The sequence below is a fragment of the Montipora foliosa genome, chromosome 1 (genome assembly GCF_036669935.1).
Source record: "Montipora foliosa isolate CH-2021 chromosome 1, ASM3666993v2, whole genome shotgun sequence".
Taxonomy (NCBI): Eukaryota; Metazoa; Cnidaria; class Anthozoa; order Scleractinia; family Acroporidae; genus Montipora; species Montipora foliosa.
In genome coordinates, this window is record NC_090869.1 from 15,062,659 (window position 1) to 15,075,070 (window position 12,412).

Here is a 12,412-nt window from a genome sequence, read left to right on the forward strand (position 1 = left end):
TCTGATTGGTCGAGGCCTTGTCATGTGACTTCAATACCTCAAATCAAACATGGCTGCCATTCGGTGTTTGTTATATCAATTTTATTAGATCTCCGTCGACGAAAAAGACCCTTTTTCAGGCCAGTAAAACGAACGAATGTTGACTGCATAGTGCGTTTCTATGCCAGCGAGATTCTCTTTTAAGCCAACAGGGCTACGAGGGAAATTTCTTTAAAAATTTCAAGGTCAACGCGAGTCTCGGTTGCTAATGTTCGAGTGGAAATTCGTTTGTGGAGCTTACCAGCTGATGGATTACCATCTTGATTTCAAGTCATGCGTTTATCTTTTCAAAAGTGGAACAAAAAAGATACCACTAAATTTCCAAATGGTTTCTCTTCCAACTAAATAGTTACACACTGTTTCCGCGGGGTCCCTCATCTAACAGAAAATGTTAAGATTTTAGCTTTTTTTTTTTCAAAATTAAGTTGTTAAAATTGCCATTCAAGTGGTCCATAGAGGAAAATGTATTAAGACCGAGGGGCAAATTAAGAAATGTATTTCAGTCGTTCAAAAATAAATTTTAAAGTGAATTTAGCAGTAATAATAACCATGTCATAGCACCTCATAATGGGTACACTAGAAGGAAACCTTTTAGTTGCAATTATATTTTGTTATAGTTGTTAGAAGCAAAATGCCAATTGTTTGCTTTCCTCCAAATTATAGAAATAAACATAGATTAGGTTAACTCTGAATAGCCAAAACAACAATATTTGATTCAGAAGTCCAGCTTACTAGCAGGGAGAATTTTACTGTAACAAAATATTACTACAGCTAATAATATGCTTTCACCACATTGTAGTGGGTTAGTGTGACAACAAAAATTCTTAATCAGGAATTGATTTTATCTTCCAGCAATAAAACAGCAGGAGGATATAAAATTAGGTATTTTCAAAGTTTAGAAAACTTGTTGAAGGTGATTCAGTGCCACCCTCCAAAACTTTTCACAAATTTCACGCTGGCCTACTAAGTACTTCCAGTACAACAAATTATCTAACCTCTCTTTGCGGACTCTGGTTGCAACACAGCTACTTCAATAATTTTAATCCCCTTGCATTAGATTTAACTTTTAGAAAAACCATAACTTCATATTTCCGTAATAATCGTTCAAAGACATTGAGCAAAAGCATACAAAGCTACATTTGAAAGGGACATAATCCTATGTTGCAGTTTTCTGGATAAGACTTCACAGAAATAACTCCTGTTACCTTTCCATATGTAAAGAGGTCCCATGATTTATGAGTCAATTAGTCAATGAGTCATGAGTCAATGAGACTCACAGTCAATATAGCAATAATTTATGATCAAGCCTAAGCCCTCATTTCAGTGATTAGGCCTAAGCACTCTCTAAAATTTTAGCTTTCATTTTATGGGTTAGGGTAACTACACTAACTCATTGACTCATGACTCATTGACTCATACTTAAGACTCATGTAAAAAATATTTCAACATTAGATGCAATGAATTTTTAGCAATTGCTGTAAATAATAGTAAGCATTCCTACCATTTCAAAAGATGAATAAATTAAAGTTGAATGCAGTAAGTGTAAGAAGTAAAAAAAGTGGTCCAATTTATTTAAGCTGTAATCAATTTCCATCCTTGTTTTAGTCCCTGGATAGGGTTAAACAATGGTGGTGAAGTGAAAAAACTACGCCAAGGGGGTACTGCTTATGATACTGAGACCAAACAGCTGGCAGAGTTGCTGCAGTACATTTAAGGCTATAAATCTGAGAAATGAATGGAACTGTAGAAAAATTTGGTAAGCGAGCAAGTAGCTTTTACTTATGAATTGTAAAATGCCAGTCATTTGTCAATTTAGAACTGGTTCCCCTAAGGGGTCAGATTTCTTTAGCCTACATCCAGAAAACAAGATTCTGTTACCTTTAAGAGTTGTTTAATTAAAAAACAAAAAACCCCTCCACAGCAAACTGCATCCTCATGTTTGGATTCTCATTGATTTAATGGCTTTAATGATATTATGCAAATTTGTTCTACAATAATACTCAAATACCAGAAAAGTATTTTAAACCTAACTCTTTTGCAAAGTTTACTCCTTGAGCTACCAGCTTCAACTTTGATACTTTGTTCTAAAAGCCAAAGCCGTTGTATAGCAATGGTGGAGGTGATGATTAGTCACTTTGTTTTGGTTCAAATGAAGAAAGAAAGTCAAAGTAATGATCGCACTTTAACCCTTTCACCCCTAAACCGGCCATACCTGGTATTTTACTCTGTCTAAAGCCAGAGTATTTTGCTCTGTCTAACACCAGACAATTTTACTCGTCAATGGGGAACCCCATGGAGTCAACGGTCTTACAGTACTTCTCAACATAAAGAAAATGAATTCTGTGGACTTGAACATTCCCAAAAAGAAATGCCGTATATTCCAAATATGGTTGCATAAACTCTTCAAGATTTACCTGCTTCAGGAACTTCAAATCAATGAATATTTTGAATATTTTTCCTGAACTCCTGCAAACTTTGTACACTTTTTAATAATTTGCCCTTGAAAAGTAAAATTCATAAATAATGCAAATACAACTGAGGCTGTTTTGCATTATCTACAAGACAAGACAACAATATCCTTTATTTAAACACAATCATTATTAAAGCAATAACACATGCTCGTGGGGTCATGTGCTAACTATAATAAAGATACACTACAGGAAATAAAAGCTTAAAACTAACTATGTGACAGACATAGGATATCTACACATAAGGGATAAGAAAAAATCAACTGCTATCCAAAATATCATATTGCAAATACACCAAAAGGTAACGGTTGATTGACAAGTTCCTTGTGCAAAATGGTAGAGCATGTTTGAAGTCCAGCAGGACCAAGATGAGAAGTTATGATAAAAACTCTAAACATATTTTTTACCAAAATTATTTTACTGCCATCAACCCCAATGAGACCTTATGCATGGGACACTGTTTCTAGCTGCAGCTCCAAATCACATAATACATTAATAAATTTTGCCGTGTAAGAAAAGAACAAACATGTGGGGTGTAACCAAAAAAAGTCCAAGGCAATAAAGCTTCCTTTCAGCCTTTTCAGGAACAACTATCCACTGTCAACCATACTTGACTCAAAACAGAATTTCCTTGATCCAACAACACATAACAGTCCCCTAAAACCAAAATTACATCATTAATGCTTCCAGAAAACAATAGCGAAAAAAAGCTCAATCTATAGATACCTATATACATCTGTACCTACACTTTTGTTCTTCCAAACATTATTTTAACTAACATGGATTTTGATTTTGATTTTAAACTCAAATTGATTGCAAATCCATAACTTGGTAACTACTTGAACGTTAGGATCGTTGAGTTGTGACTGCTAAAAAGTATAATAACCTAGACCTTCACCAGAAAAGGGAATATAAATGACCTTAAAAGCAGCTATTTAAAATATTTGATACTAGGGTTACGTTCCCAATGAGACAATCACATTCAAAACCAAATTCATATCTGATCGAATCATTGATCATTCATGTAGAGGCGCCGATCGTAAGGTGTAACGCAGAAAAAAATAACCTTTACGTTGAACAATATTGCCATTTCCCTGCCACCTGGTACAAGCCAATTCACACATGAACGGAAACCTTAGGAATCCTCCTTTCTGCACATTACAGTAACTTTTTGTACCCGGTGGCAACAAACTTTCCACATTAAAAATTGCGCAAAAAACTCACCTGTTTCGCAGCTCTTTTCCCACGAAATAAAATTTTCCAGGAGCAAATTTTCCGAGGATGCTGGTTGGATTGGACTTTCAAACGACTTCCACAACATAGACGTTCTCTAAGAATACATTCCACTTGAAACTGGCGTTAAAACTAGCCTTGATCGCTCTAAAAAGAACGGAAACCAACAAGCTACCGATTCTCAAACGGCAGCCATTATTCTGTTCTTCTCGGGAGTGTTTTTTTCACGAGAGCCAATGATAGTCCCGGAAACGCGTCACGTGGCATATCGCGCGACTCATGCGCAGACATTTTTCGCCAGTGAAGGTGTGATTATTAGTGTGGTTATCACATGTTGACCATCCCAGTCTGGAAACTCCAATCGGAACTCTCTCATTGAACATTTCTATTTGATGACTAAGACCTGACAGTTTTGGAGATTCGAATAGAATGTTTAATCTTGATCTAAAACATGCGATTGCACTGAGGAAGCTAACCGGTACTGTTTGTTCTTTGTTTTACATGGCAGCAGGAACTTGCTCAAAGGTTAACTGTGGTAATAAAACAGCTGTCAAATATTGAACCTCACCGCATCCGGGGGGGGGGGGGGTGGGGCACTCCCATATAAAAACGGGAGGGATGCTCGTCGGAAATTTTACATTAAACCCCTAAAGGAGACCAATCTGGGCGTTTTTTTTTTCCTTTAAAGAGACCATATTATAGCACAAAAACATAAAATAAAATACAGCGACTTTTAATGATGGCAAAGACATTATCATCTAATACTTTCACCTGCGTGAAGAAATATAAAAGTGTAAATATACACTTTCATATTTCTTCGCGCGCAACCCTAAAGGAGACCTTCACGGCTACATATGATTGCGGTTTGCCCAAAACACCCTAAGTGAGACAAAAATCCGAAATTGACACCCCTAAGCGAGACGACGATCATCCCTCTCCTATATATGAGAGTCTCCCTCCCCCGGCACCGCCCTTCCATATCGCGACGTTGCACCAAAGAGAAAATTCGTTGCTGTCCCTAATTCATCTTGCTGACCCTGGGAATTGTTGTCATCTGGTCTGACTTCGTCACTACTTTCATCAAATTCTTGTTGTCAGAGTCACAGAGAACATTTGTCAGAGTCACTAGCTCATTTCATGCTCGTTCAGATCTTCATGGGGCCCTTCAGCTTCATCCACTGAAGTATCTGTATCTGCAGTATCTGTATTCATAGCTCAGTTGATTGGAGCGTCCTACCGGCATCGCAAGGTCACAGGTTCAAACCCCGTTGAAGTCCTAAAATTTTCAGGCTTTTCTGCGCAATTGCTAAAACTGCGAGGATCATAGCTTCACTTTATTAGCTTGTTTAATTTGCAAGTTAGATTCGAATCCCGTGAAATTTACATTTTGATGGGAACGTTTTACTTAAATGGAGCTTCTTTTGAGAACTGTTTTAAGATTTTGAGTGTTTTTAAGCTTTTTGATCTCTGTCAGTAGAATAATTTACAGCACTCCCTGAGCGGGAAAAATCAGACCTTGTCTCTCTTCCATGTCCTGAAACAAGCCAAAGACTTCAACGCAAGTCCGGCCAGAGTTGTCGTCTTCCCAAGCATTTCGAAGATCTTCGTTGTACCAAATTCTAAATTCATCCTTAGCCCGTACTTTCAGGGGAGAAGGCAAGGAGTAGAACAGCAGCTCGGAGGAGTTTAAGTGGGTGTTGATAAGGAAATAAGAGTCGTTTTCGTAATCTTGTGGAAATATCACTTTGTTAGCCGCGTTAGTGACAAGTGTACATAGCCCGCTTCCCTTGCAACCCCATTGGCTTCCAAACGGTTTCTTTCTTTTACTGTAGGTGATATAACCTGATCGATACACCAGCTTTAACCCAAAAAGAGATCCATCGGACGGAATAGTGAAATTTCCATATGAGTCATCTCTGGCACCGAAACAAACCTCATCTTTGTTAAGTCGAATCCAATTCAGAGCTATAAAAAGTGCAAGAAAAAAAAGTAAAACCAACTGAATTATAATGATTGGTGGTTATAAATGCCGGCGTCATTACGTAACTATTTTCCTAATTTCCAATTTTCCTATTTCAAACTTCGAGCGTCTTGGAAACAAGTTTACGACAGAGCGCGTATAAGATATTCAGGTTGAATTTCCACAATCGCGTGACTGCTCATGCAATATCCAATGAAGGCTGAGATAATCAGCCGAATCATTTTATCACGCCAGAAGGTCTTGATAAGGAAAATTTGATTACGTCCTCTTAATTTTTTTTTTATTTCGTATCTGGACTAACATTTTTACTGCTATAAAATGTCTCACGGCCTGAAAATGCTGCTATAAAATGTCTTACGGCATGAAAAAACAGAAATTACAGTAATAGTAGTAGTTGTGGTGGTGGTAGTAGTAGTAGTAGTAGTAGTAGTAGTAGTAGTAGTAGCTGTTGTTGTTGTTGTTGTTGTAGTAGTAGTGGTAGTAGTAGTAGTAGTAGTAGTGGTAGTAGTAGTAGTTTATTTCGCAAATTACATTGCGACCAATTGGCTGAATTGCAAAATTGAATGTCCTTTTCGAATTTGACCATAGAAATTGCAACAACTAGCTTAGTAAAAATTCTAAATATGTAAATTTAAAGTTAATGCTGTAAAAATAAGAATATTAAAACATGTACAAGTTATAATTGTTTTGCTCAAGTTATTTTTAATAAGTACTTTAAGATCTACTACCGAGATCGCGACGAAAACGTCATGTAATTTTGCCCAATCCTAAGTCTTTCGCAATTCTTTCGTCTCAGTTCACTTAGTACAATGTGAATTTATACGAGCAGTTTCAGAGTAAAAATATCATAGAATAAAAGATTCCCATTTGTACGCCCACGTTGTCGTTAAAACGTTGTCGTTAAAACCTCCCGGCTTTTGCGATACCATTTGGTGCAAACGTAAACCAAAATAAAGAATTGACCTGTCATCAGATTAGACTGAAAAGAAGAGAAATTATGAAGCGGAAACAATATTGTTCAGTCCTTCCTGTGTGGTATAAACGTTTGCTTAGTGCAACTCTACCTAGACATGATGACATGTAGGAAAACGTCCGTCAGAGAAATTTGCAGTTATTTTTTTTTTGCGGACTATGTCACGTTATTTGAGGGTGTTTCGGGAAATTCTTTAGTTAATCACGACTTCAAAACTCGAAAAAGCTAATGTGAAATTCCCTTACCGATAAAATTATCGTTACATCACAAACGAAATGATTCTAAGAAAAAAAACCTTTATCGAGGTAATTTGTCATCATTTTGAAAAACGTCGGGCCGACTTTTTTCAAGATTACCCAAATGTAATCCGTTTCAATCTTGTACATTTATGTCCGTCCATGCTTCTCTTTCCTTTTTGCAGTTTTTCTTGATGTTTTTCAACAGTTTTAAGTGATTATTGCAATGTTTCATTCTACTTTTTGGGCATTTGGCAATGCGGGAAAAAAGGAAAGGCAAGGTAAAGGTAGATCTTATTTAACGTCGGAAGTTCCTTTATTCTATAGAGAGTATTCTCCCAGGAAGCCGACGGTGCGCTCATTTTATACCCCTCTTTCCATCAGTGCTACTTAGGCTACACAGAAAGGAAAGAAGTCGAAACAAGGATGTGAGATCCGTGGATCGAATTCGGGACCTCTTGCACCAAGACCGCGCACTAACCAACTGTGCCACCCTTGCTCCTCTAAAAATTAACTTATTAAGTGTCTAGTCGTTCTAGCGCTGGAGCACTAATTGGGGACTGTAGACTGAAATAAACAATTAACGCAAATCTAGGCAAATGTTCAGGAGATGGGAAAATCGGAGTACCCGGAGAAAAACCTCTCGATGCAGAGTACAGAACCAACAAACTCAACTCACATATGACGCCGAGTCTGGGAAACGAATTCAAGCCACATTCATTTGGTGAGAGGCGAGTGCTCTCATCACTGCGCCATCCCTGCTCCCCAAATCATGGAATTATATCATTTTGAGTGACGTAGCTCCTTTTAAGAAGAAACGAGTGAGTTTCACTCAAGAGCGCGTTTTGTTATCTTTGAACTGGATTTATTGCCAAGGCTTAAAAAGGTGAAAGACCTCAAAACGGGACACAACATTACAAAATAATTCAACCTGTGAACGTGTGAGCAAAAGGGCCATTGCTGGCATGACGTCTGGGTGATTCCTCAAATGGTCTACATCACCTCCCTCCCACCCACTTAAAAAATTTACTATAACGCTGCAGTTCAATACCACCCAACTCAGTGCCTTATGTTTTTGTGCGACACGTACCACAGGCAACCTAGCTTACGCTCGCGGAGCGTCTAGTTCTAGTAGTTAATTAACAGGCAATTGCACCAGATTCAGCTAAAATCGAACAAGATTCTTTCATTGTTAGCAAAATTCAATTAGACGTTTACCGTTTCAATTGTCGTAAACGCGATGGCAAATTTCTTTATTAAAAAACTGAAAGGGGTTGTCATCCGCTAAATGAAAAAAAAAAAAAAAAAAAAAAAAGGAAACAAGGAAATTTAACTCAACAATTATTATGTACTTCTTCAAACGATGAAACGGCAGCACGACCTGATATATACCTTGAAGATAAAAAAGTATGCCAAAATGAGCAACGGAACCCATGATCAGGTTTCTTGTACATCCGATTAATTAAAACATAAAACTATAAAAGTTAGAGATAACAAGTTAAACCGACGTTTCGGAGTAGACATCACTCCATTATCAAGGTAAAAATGTTCTATGATGCTAAAATTACAGTATTAAAAACGATTGACGCTAAGAATTAACATAATAAGCACGTGCGAAATTGGCTATAAGAATACTTTAGCACGAATGGAATCCGATTGCACATTGAGGCTTAGCTTAACTCTACTGTCCGTCGAATTCTGCCCAAGCCCATTGCGGAGACTGTGTGCCCTACAGGCTCCAGATTAGCCCATTTATATGGCTTACCAAAGACACACAAGGAGAACTTAGCGATGCGCCCTATTCTATCAGGGGCACCAAACGAATCTGTTCCTCACATTATCTGTTCCCCAGAGGAATCTTGCTGGCTGGCAAAAATACAGGTGTTTCGATGAGCTGGCAGGGAAATTTTGTTATTGATCGAGGTTTAACCTGGGAATTACTGACTTTTTCTAGCATTTCAACCCGAGCTGGCTGTAGAAACTCTGAAGACTGAGGACGACTTAAAAAAAAAAAAAAAAAAAGAACCCCAAACATACGACGGCTGGTCAGAGTGATTGCGCTTGCGGAAAAAACCTGTTTTGTCCCGGTTTTGTCGCTTTTGTTCGGTCGTTTTGGATCGAGGGATTTGAAAGCGCGCGGAATTCCTGGCTGGGAAATAAATTTGATCAGCTGGCTGGGAAACCAACCAATTTTATCTAGCTGGCTGGGAAATTTCTTGTGTGTCTTGCTGGGAAAAAGGAACAGATAATGTTTTCCCAGCAACACTGAAAAACACCTGAAAATGCCTTAATAACATTTATTTTCATTAACTGGGGTATAATAATACATTTTGCAACAAATTGGTCGTTGGGTGCCCCTGTTCTATCAGCAAAGCAAACATACAACTACGCGCTGGCTAAATGGCTTGACACTAAACTTAAGCCTTTGTCTTTGAATCGGTACACAATATCTGACATATTTGAATTTACGAACGAAATTCAAAACATGGAAATAGCAAACGGTGACATTCTGGTTTCGTATGACGTGTCTTCCCTGTTCACAAACGTACCCTTGGATGAAACGATAGAGATACTCGCGAACAGAGCTTTCACCAACAATTGGTTTAACGTAACGTACGACTTGAATTTGACGAAAATGGACCTTGTTGACCTTCTCAGAGTAGCTACAAAAGAACAACTTTTCCAATTCAATGGAGCCTTGTATGAACAGACTGATGGTGTGGCCATGGGTTCTCCCCTTGGCCCCTTGCTCGCTAATGTTTTCATGACCTCAATCGAAGAAAACCTCGAACGACAAGGAAAACTCCCTTCGTTCTATCGAAGATATGTAGACGACACCCTGACCATCATGCCGAATATGGCGGCAGCATCTAGCTTTCTAGACACATTAAACCTTGCACATTCATCCGTAAAATTCACCATGGAAACTGAAAGCAATGGTATGTTGCCATTTCTGGGAACTCAGTTACTGAATCGATCTCCCCGGATAGAGACAAAGGTCTACGTAAAACCCACGAATTCAGGTCTCCTTCTGCATTTTCAGAGCAATGTTGACAATCGGTACAAGAATGGCTTGCTGAAAACTATGCTCGATCGAGCACACCGTTTATCTTCTTCTTGGTCACACTTCTCAGACGAATGTGACCGTCTGAAGTCAGTTTTCTCACGCCTGAAGTACCCGAAACAACTCGTAAATTCCACTATCAAACGCTTTGTTGACCCAAAGGTCTGCGACCAACCGCGACCTTTATCAACAGCCCAAGAGACGGATAACATGGTTCGAGTAGTCTTGCCATTTAAAGACCAAAACTCAGCAGAATTTGTAAAAAAACAACTTAAGGATTTGAGCCTGAAAGTAAACAAAACCATCCAGCCTGTATTTACCAGCAGAAAAATTGAACAGGAACTGAAAGTGAAAGAGGCAAAGCCGCCGATCATAAATCAGCAGTGTGTTGTATATAAATTTCAATGTGACCTTTGTGATGAAGGTTATGTAGGCTACACACGCGGACATTTACACAATCGTGTAAAGGGACATAAGCAACAGTCCTCGGCTATTGCCAGACACTATAAGAACGCACACGGGTCGATCCCTCGGGACCTGCTTAAACGCTTTGAGGTGCTCAAAAAATGTAAAAACAAATTTGATTGCTTAGTGTTTGAAATGTTATTTATAAGAACACTTAAGCCTAGCCTCAATGTGCAATCGGATTCCATTCGTGCTAAAGTATTCTTATAGCCAATTTCGCACGTGCTTATTATGTTAATTCTTAGCGTCAATCGTTTTTAATACTGTAATTTTAGCATCATAGAACATTTTTACCTTGATAATGGAGTGATGTCTACTCCGAAACGTCGGTTTAACTTGTTATCTCTAACTTTTATAGTTTTATGTTTTAAGAAATCTCTTTTAATACGATCCGATTAATTAATGGAATTTGTGAACTCTCCAGTCGATTTATGGCCCAAATATTGAATTTCGAATGAAGGCAAATTCGAGATGGCATTTCGCCTATATAATTGTAACAAGCCAAAGGGAGTCTTGTTTAGCCATTTGCATACTATAGTGTCAAAATGTTACCTGTACACAAAAATCCATTTGATTCATACAAAGGATGACATTTAGCGCCATTTCTGCAAGGCTTAAATTCACACACACTCTACAAAAATAAATAAAGATAAGTTGTCAAAATTGATTATGAAGTATGGAACAGTAATTTACAGTTTCCATCAAAAGTTTGCAAAAGGCAGAAATTAATTAACACGGAGTATAATGAAAACGCCAAAAACGGGGTGCACAAAATTAGGCAATACAGTATGACAAAAAGAAATGGAGGCTGGAACGTAATATTAGGGACCTTTAGATTCTAGCACGAGGACGAGAACGAATACGAGATTTGACTGCCCGGTTTTAGCGAAACTTCTGAGAAGATTCATAACCCGGACGATTAATCTTACTGTTTGTTAGCAGTGTAGGTTCCTCAGTTATTTTTATTGCTGATAACTTAACCTTTTTTGCTGATCGAAAAATGCCAAAACTGCTACTGTGCCGTTGACTTGTTCTGACACGACGACATTTTTGCAGAACCTAGTACTAAAAAGACGACGGTATCACGTTTTTCCCGCCAAAATGACGCTGGTTTCCGCGCGCTCAGTGTTGTTCTATGAGAAAATCTCGTACTCGTAGTCGTTCTCGTCCTTGAATCTAAAGCTCTCCATTAACACTGTGTCAACAGAATATACAACGAAAGATTAAAGTGACGCTCGCGCGCACTTATCAGGACAATGTACGCAATTCTCTCCTATAGACACCTGCCAATGAAAATTCAGGGAGTTTCAATGGGAATCGAATGCACGACCTCTGCGATTCCGGTGCAATGCTCTACCAATTGGGCTATAAAGCCACTCAGTTGGGAGCAGGTGGGATGATTTGTTCCACGGTGAAAGGACGTACTAATGAAGGAAAGAAAGGTTTATTTAAAATGCTTCTGAAGTGATCCTTCAGAATATAAAATGGGAGTATTATCCATGAAGGCCGAGCATAGGTAACAGAATGCTGTGACAGGTCATTATATTGTACAGCTTCAGTATAAAGCCCTTATCTTGAAATAGCGTGTTCTCAAGCGTAAGGAAATTTAATTCACCTGTATTTGATTTAAAGCTATCTCTATGATCTATCATACAACGGGATGATAAAGAAAGACGGGTAATGCATGAAGAGGAAAGATGGCACCAATCCGATTTTCCCAGAAAAAAAAGACCAGGCGTTTCCCAGATCACCCGTCGGCAGCAAAATGGCCCCCTAAAAGATTCAAATTTCAGCCATTTCCACCTTCTAACGAAGGTCTAACGCTTTCTAAAGACGCGAATTTTAGGTGGCCTCAAGATTTGTCCCATCAACCATATTTGGCCACATACCCTTTGGTTGGTTTGTCCGTAGATCTGCATCATCTTAACTTAAGTACTCTTCACGATCGAATTT

At 38.4% G+C, this 12,412-nt stretch overlaps 2 protein-coding genes and 1 long non-coding RNA gene across 3 annotated transcripts in view; 1 reads left to right on the forward strand and 2 right to left on the reverse strand.

Annotated features, from left to right (window-relative positions):
• Positions 1 to 2,602: 2,602 nt before the first annotated feature.
• LOC137975277 (uncharacterized) lies at positions 2,603 to 3,958 on the reverse strand. Its single transcript, XR_011117560.1, has 2 exons — positions 3,732 to 3,958; positions 2,603 to 3,164 (listed from the first exon to the last, which is right to left on the reverse strand). It is a non-coding gene; the product is annotated as an uncharacterized lncRNA (long non-coding RNA).
• Positions 3,959 to 4,450: 492 nt separating this feature from the next.
• The window catches only part of LOC137975293 (uncharacterized), an 8,353-nt gene continuing 391 nt past the window's right edge, over positions 4,451 to 12,412 (reverse strand). Inside the window, exons 2-3 of the mRNA XM_068822390.1 lie at positions 11,012 to 11,090; positions 4,451 to 5,705 (exon numbers count right to left, since the gene is read on the reverse strand). Of these exons, the coding sequence (XP_068678491.1) occupies positions 5,224 to 5,705; positions 11,012 to 11,090 (561 nt within the window). The 3' untranslated portion in view covers positions 4,451 to 5,223. The remainder of the gene's footprint in view (positions 5,706 to 11,011; positions 11,091 to 12,412) is intronic.
• LOC137975283 (uncharacterized) lies at positions 9,469 to 10,840 on the forward strand. Its single transcript, XM_068822381.1, has one exon. The coding sequence runs from the start codon at positions 9,566 to 9,568 to the stop codon at positions 10,667 to 10,669; it is 1,104 nt and encodes a 367-aa protein (XP_068678482.1). The 5' UTR covers positions 9,469 to 9,565; the 3' UTR covers positions 10,670 to 10,840.